At 40.4% G+C, this 21,494-nt stretch overlaps 1 protein-coding gene across 1 annotated transcript in view; it reads left to right on the top strand.

Annotated features, from left to right (window-relative positions):
* LOC124795363 (alpha-aminoadipic semialdehyde dehydrogenase-like) overlaps positions 1 to 21,494 on the top strand; it is a 128,532-nt gene that overhangs the window by 94,122 nt on the left and 12,916 nt on the right. The window contains exons 5-6 of the mRNA XM_047259365.1: positions 1,373 to 1,552; positions 13,712 to 13,894. Coding sequence (XP_047115321.1) covers positions 1,373 to 1,552; positions 13,712 to 13,894 — 363 coding nt within the window. The remainder of the gene's footprint in view (positions 1 to 1,372; positions 1,553 to 13,711; positions 13,895 to 21,494) is intronic.

Here is a 21,494-nt window from a genome sequence, read left to right as displayed (position 1 = left end):
ACAATAGCTGCAGGCCTCCTGTCATTAAATTATCCCAGACAGTTGCCATGTAAGTCACAGTCCCTGTGGAAAGCTCATGTGCAATACTTCACCAATGCACCAACCATCTACTCAGCACATTCCACTCCAGTCCTGTCACAGGTATATCTTGTTCTATCCTATCCTATGCTATCAGAGGCAGGTCCACCTATGAAAATATTCATTAGACCGACTAGCTCTGTTTCTGCACAACATTTTATATGGGCATGAGTGCTAACTAGCTGACTGCCCAAATGAATTTCCATCGACAAGCTGTGTCCACGAAAACAATTGAGCACTCAATGGCAGAACACACCACAGAGAACAAATTGCTTTATTTCAATGGATTTTTTGCAGCTAATGCTGTCTCAATCCTCCCCCACAATATCATATTCTCTGAAGTATCTTTGCAACACATAATTTGATCCTGTAATCCTTCTGGACTCAATCTGCACTAGTCATCTGCTCAACACCTATTTCCACAGCCACCACATTCTGACTTCATTCATCCTGCACCCACACCCTCCTCCCCACAGTCTTCCTCTCCCAGTGTCCAGTCTCCCCCTCCAAACCATATCACTGTGTGCTGCACATAATTCCCCCCAGCCTTTAGCCAGAATGAACTCACTGGTGCCTCATTCCCATCCTGTAAGCCTACTGCTTCTCTCTCTCATTTGTCTGATACCCTTCTCCAAACCTCCCTCCCCCTCCCCAGCTCTTTTCTGCCCTCACTCACTCTGCCTGACATAACTCATCAACCCAGTTGAGGTATACTATTTCATCATTGTGGGCCAGGAGAATTATATGTATCCATGTGTGTGTATGTGTGTGTGTGTGTGTGTGTGTGTGTGTGTGTGTGGTGGCTCTGAAGAAGGATATGTCCAAACACTAGACCTTCAATTACTATATTTACAAATTTACAATATAAATATCAAAACTTTTATTTTCTGAGAAACAATAACAGGAAAAAAGTTGAAGTGGGAGGAAAGAAAGTAAGATGGTTAAACATATGGTCATCGATATTTGATAATATTTCGTGCAATGTTACATAAAATCTGTTTGCTCCACATACAACCCTGATTTATTCTTTAAAAATACCAACCTTTTGACATTGCAGAAGCATTGTTGGGGAAGTTAAAGAATAAACAACATACTGAAGCTGTGCACTGCACCCAGAATATTTCATGAATAGCTCAGTATATAGAACAGTGGTCACAAGAGACAGGCTGACATATTTGATTATTAATCATGGGGACAATTTTACCGATATACTTTTTATATCTGTTTCACTTTTCTGCATGAACAGGATTTGCTGCCTTCCTAAAAGCTGATTACTGGTTGATTTGACTTTTAGGTTGCATTGCAAGTGCAAGAAAGGTTTGGTAAATTTATACTAGAACTTGGAGGAAACAACGCTATTATTGTAGATGCAGATGCTGATCTCGAAATGGCTGTCCGCTCTGTATTATTTGCATGTGTAGGCACTGCTGGACAGCGCTGTACAACCACCAGGAGACTGATTCTCCATGAGAAGGTAAATATTTTAATCTTTTTTCTAATATCACACAAAACCTTGCTTATTAAGATGTCTAATAAGAAATTCACTTACCTATAGGGTATTATTGTGTTTGTATTGCAATCAATAGAGTAGAAAGTATTAAAACATAATATCTACTTATCAGTGGAAACCAATCAACAAACACACATTCACGAAAAGCAAGACTCACAGCATTTCAGATTCTTTCACCTGAAAAAAAGAGGAAACTTTTTAAGCATGGATAAGGGAGAGATATAATTAAAATTAAAAATCAATACTAACAATGTATGAGCTTTCTCCTGTATGCTGGAATATTGTGGTTAATTGCCATCTTGTCTCATCTTGCTTTTTTCCTCTTGAGGTGGAGTCTGAAAAGGAGTTTCTGTCTAATTTTTTATAAACATGAATTTGTTCCACATGCTCCCATCTAAATTTTCAAGATGAGGAAGCCAATCCTGCTTTGTCGCTTTTGATCTCCTAAGATTAGTTTCTGTTTAATTTCAAAGAAAATGCACATTTTTCCACACTCTTCCTCCTCCCTTTCAAGATAATAAAAACTTTTTGGCTTGCTTACTTGAAAGCACTCTAGTGAGTTGTTTTTCTAGAGATAATAAAATGAACAGTGCAAACAGAAAATTGTGATATTAATCTGTCAGAAATAAAAAAAGAATGTGTTAAACATTATTTATAAATCAGAATAAAAAACACAGCCTCAAGAGACAGTAAATATTTGCATTGTTTCACACAGTAAAACATATTCTGTAATGAATGTATATAATTTATTATCCCAGCTTTCAGAAACGCCAATAGTTGCTTCATCAGGAAGGAAAAAGGAATGCGTTGAGGAATGTTAAAAAGGAAGAGCAGGTCCATTGGGCTCTGGACGAGAGAGCTTTGTCTCCTTTCATCCTCATAACAGCTGGTTTCCTCTGATCCTGGTGTGTGAGTGACCTGCCCTTCCTTCCTAACCTTCCCAATCTATCTTTCTCTCTTCCCTGAGGGAGGAACTATTAGCTCCAAAAGGTATGATAGTGTATGTACTTTTATATGGGTCTATCAGCAATACTGAAATTTTGCCTCTTCAGTGTTATTAATCTTATAGTTCTCGTTTTCACTGTGCATGTCTCCGCCTTCTGCATTTAAGTTTTTAAGTTGTTCAAACTGTATTAATAAGAATATTGCATGAATTATCTCACAATGAAAGTGAAAAATATTTATGCAAAAAGAGGACAAGTTACTTAGCAGCTATGCAGCAGAAGCACCTGGATAAGATAATTTCTCTTGTTTCTTATGGACATTATCTTGCTGTCCGCCCCTGGTAGCTGAGTGGTCAGTGCGACAGACTGTCAATCCTAAGGTCCCGAGTTCGATTCCCGGCTGGGTCAGAGATTTTCTCCACTCAGGGACTGGGTGTTGTGCTGTCCTAATCATCATCATTTCATCCCCATCGACTTGCAAGTCGCCGAAGTGGCGTCAAATCGAAAGACTTGCACCAGGCGAGCGGTCTACCCGACGGGAGGCCCTCGTCACACACCATTATTGCTTCTATTAATGCACAGCTCCTTGTGTAATTTCCTTGCCTACTACCTCATTAACATAGTTTAGAGAGTCTAAAATATTTGCATTAAAGTTATACTTGTTGAGAGAACTTTACCAAAGCAGAACCACTACCTATGAAACAGAAAGCTACAAAGGAGAGAATATTAACATGAAATGGCTAGGATCTGTCAAAATGCAAGTAATCATGTTTGTTGGGTGGCTCAACATATCAGGTGTAACCAACTGTGAGACTGAAGCTCATAAAAAAAGGTTCTCTTAAATTACCGAGAGTGGCGATCCTGACTGATTTTGACACAAAGGAGCTTTTCTTGTTCCTTTCTTTTTAAATTCCTAACAAACTCCCATAGTTAAAATGCTGCAGACAGACATTTATCAACTGTAAGAATAAATTGTGAATACAGCTCACCACATTCCAACTTGTGTAAGAGGTTAGAACATTAAGAATTGTATAACATGATACTGAGAACGTCCGATACATGATACGAAGAAATATCAGACACACAGCAAAAACCCAAGCACCACACAGACATTCTCATCAAGTGAATCCATACACAATGGGAGCATCCAGCTGGAAATAAATCAAAAGTAACTTGTCACATGTGACTTACTGGTAGCTCTGTGATTGCCAATTATATCAGGTGCACAGTGATTGTGGCCACTTTCCATTGGCTCTGATGTATCAATAGGTCATATCTTCAAACATTTTAGCACTCATACCTAAAATAAGCATACAGTGCTGGAAGCTCTATAATTAGTGCCTTGTCTAAGGTGTTGAAAATGTTGGAGGGGAGGAGTTAATGTCTGATCTGGTGAATCCATTGTGTGAAGTCTTGGAATAGTGCCCACTCTGGAAGGTCAGTGGCATTGTCTAGTGGCATTTTCCAGGTGTGCTTTCTGATGAAAGCTATGGCTGAAGCTAATATGTAAGTGTCTTTCAATTGAGTCTGTTTGCAACTCAGAATGTCATCTTTACAGTAAGTAGCAATTTGTCTTTTCCTTGCATTGCTAATATTCCAACCTGGAGTTTCCATAGTTAGATAGAATACTGTGACATTGGTGATCATTGAGAATATGTCACAAATACTTAACCTATTCCTGGAAAAATGTAGATTTGTTCAACAAACAAAATGAATTAGCTTAGATTAAACAATGGGAACCCTAGGTAGGAAAAGATGGATTGCTACTTACCATAAAGATGTCATGTTAAGTTGCAGACAGGCTCAATTAAAAGGCACTTACACATAAGTTTTGGCCACAACCCTTGTCAGAAAAATAAAGAGAAACATGTGCTTTTCATTCACACAAGCAAGCACATCTCACATGCACCTCACTGCCAACTTTGGCCCCTTGGATTCTGGTCTGAGCTGCTGGAGTTGGTGGTCATATGTGCATGAGGTGTACTTGTTTGTGTGAGTGAGTGGTGTGTGTTTCTTTTCCTGTTTCTGACAAAGGCTGTGGCTGAAAGCTTATGTGTAAATGTCTTTTAATTGTGCCTGTCCGCAATTTAACATGTCATCTTTACAGTAAGTAGCGATCTATCTTTTCCCACATTATTAAATAGCAAACATTGCTGCTCACCACGTAGAGGATATGTTGAGTGGTGGACAGGCATAATAAGAGTAGATTAAGCTGTATCTGAAGAATGAATCTGTCCAATTGTATAGTCTGCTTTTAAAACTACTTTTAAATGTGCCTGTGTGCCATTAAGTGCATCCCTTATGTGGTGAGTAGCAGTCTATCAACACGTGAGGCAATACTGACCCTACGACTTACCTTAGAAAATAGATTAAGGAAAGGCAAACCTACATTTCTAGCATTTGCAGACTTAGAGAAAGCTTTTGACAATATTGACTGGAATACTCTCTTTCAAATTCTGAAGGTGGCAGGGGTAAAATACAGGGAGTGAAAGGCTATTTACAATTTGTACAGAAACCAGATGGCAGTTATAAGAGTCGATGGGCATGAAAGGGAAGCAGTGGTTGGGAAGGGAGTGAGACAGGGTTTTAGTCTATCCCCGATGTTATTCAATCTGTATATTGAGCAAGCAGTAAAGGAAACAAAAGAAAAATTCGGAGTAGGAATTAAAATGCATGGAGAAGAAATAAAAACTTTTAGGTTCACCGATGACATTGTAATTCTGTCAGAGATAGCAAAGGACCTGGAAGAACAGCTGAACGGAATGGACAGTGTCTTGAAAGGAGGATATAAGATGAACATCAACTAAATCAAAACAAGGATAACAGAATGTAATCGAACTAAGTCGGGTGTTGTTGAGGGAATTAGATTAGGAAATGAGACACTTAAAGTAGTAAAGGAGTTTTGCTACTTGGGGAGCAAAATTACTGATCATTGTCGAAGTAGAGAGAATATAAAATGTAGACTGGCAATGGCAAGGTAAGTGTTTCTGAAGAAGAGAAATTTGTTAACTTCGAGTATAGATTTAAGTGTCAGGAAGTCGTTTCTGAAAGTGTTTGTATGGAGTGTAGTCATGTATGGAAGTAAAACATGGACGATAAATAGTTTAGACAAGAAGAGAATAGAAGCTTTCGAAATGTGGTGCTACAGAAGAATGCTGAAGATTAGATGGGTAGATCAGGTAAATAATGAGGAGGTATTGAATAGAATTGGAAAGAAGAGAAGTTTGTGGCACAACTTGACTAGAAGAAGGGATCGGTTGGTAGGACATGTCCTGAGGCATCAAGGGATCACAAATTTAGCATTGGAGGGCAGCGTGGATGGTAAAAATCGTAGAGTGAGACCAAGAGATGAATACACTAAGCAGATTCAGAAGGATGTAGGTTGCAGTAGGTACTGGGAGATGAAGAAGCTTGCACAGGATAAAGTAGCATGGAGAGCTGCATCAATCCAGTCTCTGGACTGAAGACCACAATAACAACAACAACAGTCTGTCTTAACCAGTGTGGGAACTCTGTGCACCACTTGCTTGCGTGGCATCAAATTTGTATGTTTTAGTCTTTGCACTTTGTTTGTTTCTACTGTGTCAGACTAATAAGCCAAATAAATTGTGCTCATAACTACAAACTTCTACGTCAGTGATAGAGTACATTGATGCTATTGAGAAACTTCCAACCCCAAAAAATATCAAGGAATTACAATCTTCTTTTGGGGTAAGTGAACTACTACACAGAGTTCATTCCACAGGTTGTTCACCACATGCATCCACTGAACCATTTGAGGAAGGAAGGTGTTCTGTTCATTTAGTCTCAAGAGTGTCACAAGCATCCTTGTAGTTGAAAAAACACCTGAAGTTGTCTGTGTGCTTAGCAGCTTTCACACTTGGCAAAGTCCTGACCTAAAATCTAAAACATCACAATGTGTATTGGTTAAGCTTTATCATACAAGAATGCTAATGACACAGAAAAATCAAGAGCTTTTGCATGTAAGACATCCCCAAAGGTGAAGCAAAATTTTTCAGAAATCAAGAAGGACGCACTGGCAGTTGTGTATGGCATTAAAAAACTTCGTGTTGTCCTGTATGAGAGTAAGTTTCAGTTACACATGGATCATAAACCACTAGTTCTCTTTTTGGTCCACTTTCTGCAGACATACTGCTGACGCTGTATTGGGGTGCACCACTGCCGGAGCTGAAGCTGGAAGGTCCTGCATCTCCAACATGATACCTTCCAGCTGCACGAGGGCCATGCTGCATATTCCATACCAACGTGTAAGGCGGGCCTGCATTGTTGGGGCATGAACAGAGGAAGGAGAGGGTGCAAGAGTCCAGTCCATGACCAATAGGTCATCAGGGGCCTGGGGTTGTGGCAGAGGAGAGGAGGCATCCATGGCAGATGAGGCCAGGGGTGTAGGTTGTACAGACAAGAGGGCCATGTTGGCAGTGTCCTGGGGCACAACTGGTTCTGGTAGCGTCACCAGAGGTGACCTTTCATGGAGTTGCCATATGTCTGGTGGTCATTTGCACCCTGGATGACAGCCGACATCTAGTTTGGATGGCATCCAAACAGTTGGGTCCACACTGGGTGTTGGTCCAGCACTGGGGGTAGACTGGAGCTAGGGAAGATATTGGCCCACGGGTAAGAGCAGAGAGAGAAAGGTGTGAGGTTGTTGGGCTCTTCCTGCAGTTGGAGTGGTCCTATAGGTGGCCAAGAACAAGATGATGGCATTGTCCGATGGTGTGGATTGTAACAGGGCCCTCATCTTCTCTTTGAAGGTTTGCATCATCTGTTCCACTTCCTCATTGGACTGAGGGTGAAACAGTGTGGTAAGGAGATGTTTTATCCCATTTAATGCACAGAGGTGGGTGAACTGAGTCGAGGTGAACTGGGGCTGTTGTCTGAGATCATAGCCTGCAGAAGGCCCTCAGTGGCAAAGATATGTGAAAGGGACTTGATCACATTTGCAGCTGAGGAGCCTTGGGGCTGATGTATGGACATTTGGAATATGAATTGACTGCAAACAGCCACATTTGATACAAGAAGAGACCAGTGACGCTTATCGGGGGCTACTCCTGAGGGCGTGACTGGTACCAGAATGAGAAAACATTGTGGGGGGATGCAGATTCCTGTTTAGCACACATGGTGCATAACCACTGCATGGTCTCAATGTCCTTGGTGATGGCTGGCCAGTAGGTGCAGCAGCGTGCCTGCTGTTTCATGCTGGATATGCCCCTGTGACCCACAAGTAGGAGTGCAAGAACTCTGGGTGCAGATCTGGAGGAATAATAAACTGAGGCCATTCATGACCCATTTTCAGCAGGAGAACAACATCATGGAGGGAGTGGACCATGCTCCTTCACTGAGAGATGTGGCAGCCACCTATGCTGAATCCACTTAGCCATGGTGCTGAGAGTAGGGCCCACTTTTGTCTGGACCATGAATAGCGTAGCATCAAGGGCAAAATCATGCAGGGTTGATGTAGAATCTGAATCCAGCTGAAAGATAACGACTTCCTGTTTGTCAGATCCTGGATTGGGGCCTACTGGAAGCCAGGACAAAGCATCTGCATTTGTGAGATGGCTGGTTGGCTTATAGAGTATGTCATAGGTATAGACTGATAAGAACAGTGCCCAATGTCACAGCCTTAGAGCTGTCCTGTCCAGGAGACTAGAACACAGTCCAAACAATGCCATAATAGCTTGTGGTCAGTTACCATCTGGAATCTGATGCCAAATAGATAGGGGTGACATTTCTTAATGGCATAAACATGGCCACTGCCTCTTTTTCCATTTGGGAGTAATAATGTTGCACTGCATTGAGCATCTTGGACGTGAATGTAATAGAATTTTCAGAACCATTTACCTCCTCCTGGCACATGACTGCCCTGACCCCATGCTGCAAGGCATTTGTGGCAAGAAGAAGACAATATAGCATGGCATTTACAATGGCAGATATTTTTCTTAAGAAATTATCATTATGATATTGATTTCCATACCACTGAATGGCATGCAAATGTCGATGCAGTATCATGTACCCCCATTAGCTCCAACATTGAGTTTGACTGCCAGGAAGCAGTGTGTTTTGCCATAGAGAAGACTAGGTCCACATCTTGTTAGATTTCCCAATCAATTCTCAAGAAATAGCAGTTCCTACTAGTCAGCACCCTTTCCTGTGTAGAGTAGTGTCAACAGTGCAAAATGGTTAGTCAGTTTGTCTCCCAAAAATATCACATCCTGTGTTGTGAAATTATTTTGCAACTAAATATAGGCTTAATGTTGTTCAAAGAGTAATGTTGTTTTCTACAGAGTACACGGAATGTTGCATCATTGTGCTACCTCCCCTCTGTGCTTGCACCTTTCAGTTGCTTCACACTTCATACTGGGGTATGTCAAGGATGAAAGCTTTAACTCATAGTTATGTTTACCAGCCAGTGATAGACAGTACCATCAAGCACACAATGCTTATGTGTCAGGCTTGAGCTTTGAATGAAGCATCTTCAGCAAAATGTTTTACACAGTGGTCCCAAGCAGAGCAGACTTGGGAGAATGTGTACACTGACTTCACTGGCCCATTTCAAGGTGCACTGTGCTTGCTGTTGGTGAATGCAGACCTGGATCTAGGGGAGGAGGGGGAGGGGGGGGGGGGGAATTGGGTTATCTGCCCCAGGTGGCAATTTCAAAGTGTGCCAAATTCATATTCTTGAAGGAAAAAACCTTGTTTGAACACATTCTAAGTTGATTTCTGAGTGAATCATAAATCAATTTTGAATGGATGCAGAGTGTACATGATGTCTCTGTCAGGGGAATCCCAGTCGCACCTATAAATAAAAAATTTTCCCATAGACAGGGCTGTACTAGCTGAGCCAAAGGAATGTGAACGGGTGAATGCCAATCACTATTTGTTTATATGGTTGCTAGGTGTGCAGATGATTAGCATTGTTATAATTATTACTGAAAGCCACAGATACAGACTACCAGAGTGGAAATAAATGACTAACAGGAATAACAGATAAGAAAGATTACATATTATCTTCTCAATGTATCCAAGAAAATAAAATTTTGTAGGAAAATTTTTGCCAGATCACTCCACTACTAAGGGTCAGTTGTACAGGCCCTGGTCAGCAGCTTCTTAAGCTCTATTCTCAGAACAGTGTGGAAAATGCATTGTATGGACACAGAATAACGCCTAACTGGAGAATGTGGGATAACTAAACTGCTGATTCTGGCACAGTTAATAAAGTTAACTGGAGAATAAGTTTTGACAATGGCAGAAAGAGCTATAGAATTAGTGATGACAAGATCGTTTGTTGAACATGGAAGGAGAAGAAACAGTGACATCATACAAATCATGTGGAGTAATATAACAATTTCAAATTTATATAAAAATATTGTACAACTACTCCTTCTGAATCTCACGCTTGAGAAACTGGATCATATGAATGAAATGTGAAACTGTTTCCTAACATAAAACTTTCTTACAATGAAATGAATATCCCCAGCTGCATACAGGCGTGGATATAAGTCAACGAGGACAGTTGAAAAAGTGTGCCCCAACCGGGACTTGTACCCGTAATCTCCTACTTACACGGGTGTCACTCTATCCATCTGAGCCACCGAGGACATGTCTGAAAGAACAGATACCATCTTCATATATATATATATATATATATATATATATATATATATATATATATAATCTTCACACACACACACACACACACACACACACACATATATATATATATATATATATATATATATATATATATATATATATCTGCTTGTGTCTGTGTATGTATCCTTTCGTCTTTCCCTCTCCTTCCCTCTTTCCTGATGAGGCAACAGTTTGTTGCGAAAGCTTGAATTTTGTGTGCATGTTTGTGTTTGTTTGTGTGTCTGTCGACCTGCCAGCACTTTCATTTGGTAAGTCACATCACCTTTGTTAGATATATATATATATATATATATATATATATATATATATATATATATATATATATATATATATATACCAAACAAAAGCGCTGGCAGGTCGATAGACACACAAACAAGCACAAACATACACACAAAATTCTAGCTTTCGCAACCAATGGTTGCCTCGTCAGGAAAGAGGGAAGGAGAAGGAAAGACAAAAGGATATGGGTTTTAAGGGAGAGGGTAAGGAGTCATTCCAATCCCGGGAGCGGAAAGACTTACCTTAGGGGGAAAACAGGACAGGTATACACTCGCACACACACACATATCCATCCACACATACACAGACACAAGCAGAATGACTCCTTACCCTCTCCCTTAAAACCCATATCCTTTTGTCTTTCCTTCTCCTTCCCTCTTTCCTGACGAGGCAACCATTGGTTGCGAAAGCTAGAATTTTGTGTGTATGTTTGTGTTTGTTTGTGTGTCTATCGACCTGCCAGCGCTTTTGTTTGGTAAGTTTCATCATCTTTCTTTTTAGATATATTTTTCCCACGTGGAATGTTTCCCTCTATTATATTCATATATATATATATATATATATATATATATAACTTACCAAACAAAAGCATTGGTATGTTGATAGAGACACTTTGTGTTCGTTTGTGTCTCTATCAACATACCAATGCTTTCGTTTGGTAAGTTACATCAGTTTTGTTTTTAGATATATTTTTCCCACGTGGAATGTTTCCCTATATATAAGAGTTAAGGCTCACTGGCCATTTGATCATCTTCTTCTGTGTGGATGCACAAAGAGTGCCCAAACTCTTACGGGAATTGGCAGTAAAGCCACGAGTAATGAGTATAATGGGTAGGGGCACTAGGAATATAGTGTGGGACAATAAGCTGCAAATGTGGGTCTCATGGGAGGCATGCCAGAGATAAGTCCATGCAGTCACACTATCATCTGTGTCCTTGGCGGCTCAGATGGATCAGAGCGTCTGCCATGTAAGCAGGAGATCCCGGGTTCGAGTCCCGGTTGGGGCACACATTTTCAACTGTCTGACTTATACCAATGCCTGTATGCAACTAGGGGTATTCATTTCATTGTAATTTCATTCTAACGAGCTGCATGATCACTAATTATATCTGTTCTTTTGGACATGTCTGAAAGAACAGATACCATCTTCATATATATATAAAACTTTCTGCTTGTAGTAGTCCTAAAAGGCAATTGATATTGGTACTTCATGTAATATAATCTGGCATGTTATTTACATAAATGAGGGGGATAAAATGATCATTTGTGCCAAAACAGTCTCGCTTATTTGGAGTGTGTTACAACTGCTGTAATAGTAGAAAAGCCTATTTCATTTTATCTTGCAGAAAGTGACAAAATAGACATAATCAGATCAAGAAACCACACCAGTCTTGGGTATTATTTGTATTAACAGCTTTTTCAGTGTCAGACAATGACACTTTGATTTTTCATGCATAAAATGTTTGAAAGACTTTGATGAGGTAATAGATTCTTTTGCAGAAAAAAAGTACGCCATGTAAAGCAGTAGCAAGATTAGAGAGAAAAAGGTGCTGGGACCTAAGGACTGAAGAAATGTGTACTGTATTGCTTGCCTCTTGTCTATACTGGTTTTATATTTCCTATATTTCATTTTATGTGACACAAAAAAGAAAGTTGTTAGCTAACAGGCCATCACGAGTGAAAATTTTCTGAAGAGTTCTTATTCTCCAAGTCACAAATAATTCCACGCAGTATTAATTGTGAGTTTTTTTTTAAAGTGAGGTAGGATGTCAAACAGGCCAACTAGGAGCACAAGAGGCACCGCAGGACATTTTAATTTCCACTGTACTGAATATAAGTTTTATGGCTTCCATTACAGAATATACATGTTTTCAATTCCACAGAGTAAAATACAATGATGTGCAATTGAAGAATGCTGTGTAAGGGAGGCATGGCACTGTACTTTGGCATACTTCAGGCCAAACAACACATCTTATATTTCCTCAAACATATATGTCTTTTAAATCAAACTCTACAAAATGAACATAATTTTTAACAATCATTTTTTAAGTGTTTGACATCCTATCTCAAATGCTCAAGGGGAGACGGGTGCCACTGCCAAGTTTTTGCCCCAGTTAGAAAATATCGTAGATCCGGGGCTGGGTGGATGCACTCTCCAATTTTCATTATGTGGCATGAACCGCTTCTGCAACCACACTTACTATAATCAGAGCTCTAGCTTCCATTTTCACTATGGAGGAAGCACCATACACTTTAGTATCTGACAATGGATACCAGTTGTTTTGCAGAATTTGAGGCATTCTGCCAATGCAGTGCAATACAGCATCTGGCCACAACCCCTTTCCACTCAGTGTTGAACTTTGAAATGGAAGTCTATTAAGGCACATATGAGGAAAGCAGTGGCATCAATGCCCACTGAAATATTATAATGTTTCTGGAAACATACTGAACCATCCCAGTCAGTGGATGCAGCCTGGCCAAGGTACTGCATAGGCAAAAGCTGTGCATGACACTGGACAATGTGACCTACACAATAAGCACTGAGATTCGCCAGCACGAGCCATCCAGCATTATTTTGTTTTGTGTTCATATCTTCAGTTGTCAAAACTGGTGGAGAAAGCAAGGAAGAAAGTTTGTGGGCTTTCCTTGCAGTATTGTGTTGATGTTTCTGAAGCTTTCTGATGGTCAATCTTATTTTCACTTACAGTTACTTGCTTGCACTTGATTTTTCTCTCTGTCTGCTATGTTTTCTTTGTTTGTACACTGTTAATGGTTCTTCCCTGCTATTTAATTTGTGTACTGTTTTTGCCATTGAGCAGTCAGTTATTTGGTGCCACTTGCTCTTTATCAGAAACAGACTTGTGGCCTTCCCTTGCCTGGGTAGTTCAGTACTAAAATGTGTATTATTGTCTTTGATAATAACAATAATTTATTACCTAACTGCAGAATTGCAATAGAGAAACAATTGGTGAAATAAGTGAAACACTCCCAATCCCCCGCCCCCCCCCCCCCCCCATTTCCTCATTTCCTCTTCTCTCTCTCTCTCTCTCTCTCTCTCTCTCTCTCTCTCTCTCTCTCAATATACACCCCTATATTGCTTGTTGATAAACATTAAAAGTCCAGCAAGATTAATAATTTGATGTCTCCATACAGATAAAATTTGTTAGTACATTTACAACATTGAATGTATTATGTAAATATTTACTGAATTTTTTTACTTTTATTTCAGATCTATGAACAAGTATTGCAGCGACTGAAAGAAGCCTATGCTCAGATTATTAAAAAGATGGGAGACCCTCTGCAGGAAGGTGTTTTGTATGGACCAGTACACAGCTCCCAGACTGTAACTGCATTCCAGAATACCATTAAAGAAGCACTGGCAGCTGGAGGTACAATTGAATTTGGTGGAAATGTAAGTGTTATGCAGAAAATAATATTTCATAATTAACTTCCAAAGTTATAGGTAAACAAAAATTCCAGCCAAATATTTCTGAAGGCATGCTACATACGTTACTTACAACTGATTACAGGTAGGTAAGGGATAGCACTAGAAATGTTTGGAAGGAATGGCAAAAATCAGCATGGACTTAGAAATCATCACTCTTGCAAAACTCAGCTTGCCCTTTTCTCACATGATAATCTTACAAGCTATGGATGGAGCATAACAGGTAGATTCTATATTATTAGATTTATGGAAACATAACACTGTTGACAAAGTTCTGACTACACAGTTTAGGTTCCCAGATATGTGAGGGGCTTGAGGACTTTTTAAGTAATGAAACCCAGTATGTTGTCCTCCATGGTGAATGTTCATCAGAGACAAAGGTATCATCAGGAGTGCCCCTAGGGAAGTGTCACAGGGCTGCTGTTATTTTCTGTACACGTAAATGATCTGACGGACAGGATCAGCAGCAATTTATGGCTGTCTGCTGATGATGCTGTGGTATACAGCAAGATGTCATCATTGAGTGACCATAGGAGCAACTTAGAAAGAATTTCTAGTTGGTGTGATGAAAGGTTGCTTGTCATATATGTAGGAAAATGTAATTTATTGCAAATGAGTTGGAAAAATAATCTTGTAACATTCAAATATAGCATTAGCAAGGTGATGCTTGATACAGTAACATTGATTAAATATCCAGGCATACATGACGCAAAGCTATATGAAACAGAATGACTACATCAGACTGTTAGTAAGGGACACAAATGTCCAACTTTGTTTTAGTGCAAGAATTTTGGGAAAGTGTAGCTCATCCATAAAAGGAGACAATACATCGGACACTAGTGAAACCTACTGAGTTGTTTATTGAGTACTGAGTGTTTGGGATCCCCACCAGGACAGATTTAAAGAAGACTTTGAATGAATTCAGAGGCATGCTGCTGGTTTTGTTACTGGAAATATCAATCAGCACGAAAGTATTATGGAGATAATTGATGAACTGAAATAGGAAACCCTGGATGGAAGATGACAAGATGACATTCTTTTTGTGAGGCACTCTTGTGGAAATTTAGTGAATTGGCATTTGAGGCTGACTGCAGAATGTTTCTATAGCTGCCAACGTATATTTCACATAAGGAACAAGAAGGAAAGATGCAAGAAGTTAGGGCTTTTTCCCATGCTCTGTTTGCAAGTAGATTAGGGACGAAAATGATTAGTAATGCCCTCTGCCATGGACTTACAGTGTCATGAGGAGTACGTATATAAATGTAGATGCTCTAATTAAAACTGAGATTTATGGTAGAAGCCACAGTTGTAATAATAATGGCCACTAAGGTACAAATGCTACTAAAAGGGATACAGAAATTTTTCATGCCAGGTAAACTTCACAAGCAAGCTGTTGATAATGTATCTTCACTAGTAAGTACTCAATGAAGCTGTAGCAGATTATGTGCATAAGGAGCATGGTGTTTGCCTTCAGATGGCTCAGCTCCCACTACAGCCAATAGACACATGCAAAATAAATAATGACAGCATTCCTGTTTTTCTGTACAACAGGTTCTGTCTTCATGGAATATATTAGAAAATAGCTGAGGATGGTAAGAAAGAGAGAACAGGCCATGCAAAATACAGTTTAAGAAAGAATAGACTTCTCTGAGGAGGAAGGGTGTGGTGAGATGAGAGGTTATGTTAGATTGCAGCTTCTCATATTCGAATTTCAGGAACGGGGGATGTAAATGGCCTCAGTGGTGTTTCACACAGTCAGGTCTCTGGCGTCATGCTGTACAAGTGTAGAGCATGTTCAGCAACAGAATATTGGATATTCCCAAGGTGATAGTTCATCTGTGTTCATTCTTGTGTTCTGCACATTTGGATGAGGCTATTACTACATAGAAAACAATACTATGAAAACATTTTAGTAAATAACAAGATTAGTTCTGAATGTGGCCTTGCTTGCTAATACTGTGTACTTTACTATTGTGGACCAGAGTAGGTGGTAGTGGGTGGTGCAGAGGGCAAGTTTTACAGTAGGGCTAGTTGCAAGGGTAGGTTCTTGTGTTATGAATGGAGGTCTAGGCATTTCATAGGATTTGACAAGAATCCTGATAAAGTCAGATGGTGATAACAACAGAAGACTCAGGGGGAAGAGATTATCACATGACAAATCATGGTACACAATATGGTGATCCGATGGCAGGGTGTGGGTATGGTGAATAATGTGATATTATTAAATAGATTTACTTTAAAAAAATTATAACTCTGCTGGATTACTCCATTGAGGCAATCCAAGGCCTTACTGGTACTGGATGACATGGGAAGAGGCTCTGAGTTACTTGAAAGTATGAACTTTGCTGCTAGAAGAAAATAGATTTTGGGAGGAAGGAGACTGCCCAAGATACTAATTTCTGGATGATGTCATTGGGGTGAATGCTGACAATGTAGCCTAGGAGATGTTATTAGTGTAAGTGTTGAGACATTCATTGCTGAAGCAGTTTTGTTGACTATGGACACGTAAGCTGTAGATAGTATACAGTTTGGCAGGGAACGTGTGAAAACTGACAAAATGGAGAGATTATTGCAACAATTACTTTGATGCGGACCCAAGTTGGGTTGCATCAATGACAAGAAATATCACACAAATAAACACTCTGGTAGTGATTTTTCTAGCGCTCCTGCAGGAAGGAATATCTTTGTCACTGGAGCTGACCTTTGTTAGACAATGCAACAAATCTAACCACCCATATAGATACAGGCTCTGAAGTGAGCTCCATTCATGTGAATCTGCCACAAATGACACACACAACATCCATAATCGAACTGCGCATCACAAACAACACTTGTATCAGGCCATGCGGAACATCTGTGCACCCTATGGACCTCAGTTTGCATGAAAAATTTACATGGCAGTATGTAGTCACAAATGTTCATGAACCAATCATAGGCATTGGTTTTCTCCATTAGTTTCATGTCTCCCCTGACCGAAAACTGGGGAACCTCAGGAAAATCAGTACTAAGGAATCAGTATTCAGTATTGCTGGCAGTCCACGAGCACATTCAATGCAGCTTTGTAAGTGATTATTCTAGTCAAAAAAATGGTTGAAATGTCTCTGAGCACTATGGGAGTTAACTTCTGAGGTCATCAGTCCCCTGGAACTTAGAACTGGTTAAACCTAACTAACCTAAGGACATCACACACATCCATGCTCGAGGCAGGATTCGAACCTGCAACCGTAGCGGTCGTGCGGTTCCAGACTGTAGCGCCTAGAACTACTTGGCCACTCTGGCCTGCGATTCTTCTAGTCCCATATGACATATGCCTACAACTATTTAATAGCCACTGGGCTTCAAAGTGTGGACTACAAGCAGTGATGAAGAGTTATGAAGGAGGAAAAAGGACAGGCTTAGGGTGCACATTGAAAATTTTGAGTTGGAAGCTTGGACACACTCATGAGGTAGGGAACTGGATGCTATGCAATCTTATCTAAGGCAGTTACTGTGGGAACAGCACCACCATCTGCAAATACTGGCGCAAATGAGACAGCACCTGCTGAAGTAGCAATGAGCTGCAGATATAGAAAGTCAGTGCATACTGCATCCTATGACCCATCAAAGATACAGATCAGTATTACGTACCTCCCTAACAGTATGCATGCACCCACTACCTGTGCCCTGTTTTCCCCCTGCAGTGTGTGTAATGTATAAACAGAGAGGTGTCAGACATGACACAGTGCACAAAATTAACATACGCCTAATAGTGTACCAAAAAGCATGCAGGCTTGTACCAGACAGATTACGAGCATCTAAAACCACTATCAATGAATTGTTGCAGGCAAGCATAGTCAGATCGCTGTATGGTCTAGGGGCTTCGTACATATACACAGTTCCTAAAAAAGCCAGAACGTACAGATTCTCTAGTGATTATTGTGCCCTGAATCTCCACACAGTATCTGACCATTACCAATAAGGAATACCCAAGACTTTACTCACAGTTTGGCATGTGCTTACTTGTTCAGCATTCTACTTATTCTACTGCTACAGAGGGCATAATTAGAACTGCAGAAAACTTTGTTTCGGCTCTGTATATTCTTATTCATGCCTTATGGTTAAAAAAATGCAGCTCAAATGTACAACACTTCCCCAAATTTCTTCTATTTCTCATACTTGGATAATATTTGATTTATTTTTGAGACCCTTGAACATTTTGGAGTTGTGATGAATGAAGATAAATGCCAGCTTTGACAAATGGAAGTAATATTTCTAGGACACTCCATCAGTCAAGCTGGATTTTGACCCACAACCCAATGCACTTGACTTATTCTGTCATCTCTCATAGCCAACAAACTACCAGTAGTTGCAGCATTTCCTCAGCATGATCAGTTTCTGCAGATGCTACAGGTGGCAGCTATACAAGCACCATTGGCAGATGCCTTGGCTGGGAACAACACATTCGGCCAACAGGTTCGATTTTGGACTCCAAAAATGCAACAGGTGCTCAGCCAAATTAAGCTCAGCTTGCTACAAGCCACCAAGACTTTTCTTTCCACAGAAGCTAACAGAGTCATAACACAAATGGTCAGTTTACAGTTAGGATCCGCTAGCCATGTATGAGGCCACGTGGCAATTCAAAGAAGACACTTAGGGTACATCAACAACAAATTACACAACCACCGACTGCTTGCAGGCTCAATATGTAATCCTGGAAACTATTGTTTTCCACATCTATTCCACCACATGGATTATGTCAAATAATTTACCACTGATTTTCAGCACCTCAGGAGCATTAATTGTCTTGAACAGTGCACTGTCAGTTAGCATCAACTACAGGGATCTTACTGTAGTGCAACAGGAGCCACAAACCTGTGAACCTCTACAAGATGCAGCATCCTGATTGAAAATGGAGTGGCGCATCATATCCTGTTCCTCCACACAAGTCTGGTATGATGTATCGCAACACCGGCTCTGACCACTAATTCAGTTAGCTATGAGGAAGCCTATCTTCAATAGTTTACATTGACTGTTGCACCGGATGTATGCTCTACTACTTTGTTTTTTACAGAATGATTTGTCTGGCCTGATGTGACGTGAGAGTGCAAACTGTTGACTCAAATCTGCATATCTTGTCAGAGTTGCAAGACTAGTTGATACACACAGTCAAAGTAGTAGCAATACTGAAAGGTCCATTACATGTCCACCTCAATCTGGTTGGCAACTTACCAGAGTCAGAAGGTCACTAACATATTCGTTCCACAGTTGAATATGTGTTGGGTCAAAGCAGCACCCTTGCCATACACAATGGTGGGAATGATGGTGAGAGCATACAGCTATGGGTACTGTGTTTCAGCTGCACAGCATCCATAACAACCAATCAGGGCTACCAGTTCAGGTCTGTATTGTTCTTCAAGCTATGTTATCTTTGCAGCATTCAGTACCACCATGCCACAGCCTACCTCCCGCAGATCAGTGGACTTGTGAAATTCTGTTCTGAAATACCCAATGCAACACTTAAACTATGTGATCAAAAGTATCCAGACACCTGGCTGAAAATGAGTTACAAGTTTGTGGTGCCCTCCATTGGTAATGCTGGAATTCAATTTGGTGTTGGCCTACCCTTAGCCTTGATGACAGCTTCCACTCTCACAGGCATATGTTCAATCAGATGCTGGAAGGTTTCTTGGGGAACTGCAGCCCATTCTTCATGGTGTACCACACTGAGAACAGGTATCAATGTCATTTGGTGAGGCCTGGCACGAAGTTGGCATTCCAAAACATCCCAAAGGTGTTCTATAGGATTCAGGTCAGGACTCTGAGCAGGCTAGTCCATTACAGGGATCCTATTGTCATGTAGCTACTCCACCACAGGCCGTGCATTATGAACAGGAGTTTGATCATGTTGAAAGATGCAATTGCCATCCCTGAATTACTCTTCAACAGTGGGAAGCAAGAAAGTACTTAAAACATTATGTAGGCCTGTGCTGTGATAGTGGCACACAAAACAACAAGGGATGCAAATCCGCTCCATGAAAAACATGACCTCACCATAACACCACTGCCTCCAAATTTTACTGTTGGCACTACATACGCTGGCAGATGACGTTCACCAGGAATTCGCCATACCCACATCCTACCATCGGATCGCCATATTGTGTAACATGATTTGTCATTCCATGCAACATTTTTCCACTGTTCAATCATCCAGTGTTTACACTCCTTACACAATGTAAGGAATCATTTGGCATAAATGACCCTTCCACTTCTGCAGCTTGAGAACTTCTGCAATGACTAGCAGTTTTGCTACAGCCATATCCAATGAGCTCCCTCCAATCTTAGCCAGTACCACATGGATCAAAGTTGGGTGGGTGGAGGGGCTGTGGCACCACTACTGGGTTTTTACACCATAAAATGGTCTAGTTGTGTCCTGCCTTGCAGCCAACCCTGGCGGGGCTGGTTATGAGCAATTTTGTGAAGAACACAGGGGCAGCTGGTACATTCGTTGGTCTCTTCCCACTAGGGCTCCACAATACATTTGAGTGAGGCTCTTTGCATATCTAATCACTGATGACACATAATATCACACAAATAAAACTCTCAGATATTAGTTAGACCTCCCTCATGGAGGAATATCTTTGCCACTTCAGCCATTCTCAGTTCGCTGTGAATGATTGTATTGTATGCAGGCAATATATCTGTAAATTTTCTTGTTGGCAATAAATTCATGTTAACTTCACTCACTAGCACACAGCTTTATTCTGCAAGACTCTTGCGTGGAATTCCTACAGTGGGACTGCACAACAAGCAACAGCATCTATTTCAATGTAACAAGTGTAATTTGTGATAAAGTGTTAGATTTGACAATGGAATCATTCCACTATTGCCATCTTTCTGAATAATTTTTACTAAGTGGTGACTTCAAGAGTGACCTGCATCATGCTCTCTTCCATCCCAATTAGACTTTGTTTCATGTGAAACATGAAACTGGAATTCCTACATGTGCATCAGTGATCTGAAAATCAATGTCCAGAATGTTGGCTTGGAATTTGAAGAAGAAACAGATAAAATACAGTTGGTAAAATGAGCTCTTGGAGGAAATGGAGTAGTTCTTACTTGCCCTGGGTCCTAACAACATAGGTATCATTTTGAACATCTACAGAGCCAGGGGCAGCTTCTGTAAGCTAAGGGATGTCTCTCTCATGATGCACACAAAAGTTGGCATGAGAAGAGTATTCCATAGCCCCCCAACCAATCCCCTCTACCCATCTTATTTATCTCTAGGTCTGGCATGGTGAAAAATTTATCTGTTTCAATCAGCTGTGCTAGGAGTTACATGCTCTGAACGTAAGTGCTAACCATTCCAACTGTCTCTCTGCAAATTAATAAATTTCTGTAATTTTCTTTTTTATGCTTGTACATGACAGAATAACTAAAGCCAATGAAAATAAACCTTCAAATATTAAAAATGTTGATAAACTACTAAAGAAACAAGTTGGAGAATTAGCTGAAACAGGCTTGATTGTGAAAAGAGAAAAAAATATAACTGAACACCAGTAATCTTGTATATTAATATATATCATTGCAC

Source organism: Schistocerca piceifrons, chromosome 4 (genome assembly GCF_021461385.2).
Source record: "Schistocerca piceifrons isolate TAMUIC-IGC-003096 chromosome 4, iqSchPice1.1, whole genome shotgun sequence".
In the NCBI taxonomy this organism is placed as follows: Eukaryota; Metazoa; Arthropoda; class Insecta; order Orthoptera; family Acrididae; genus Schistocerca; species Schistocerca piceifrons.
This window is presented reverse-complemented; position numbering and strand designations above follow the sequence as displayed.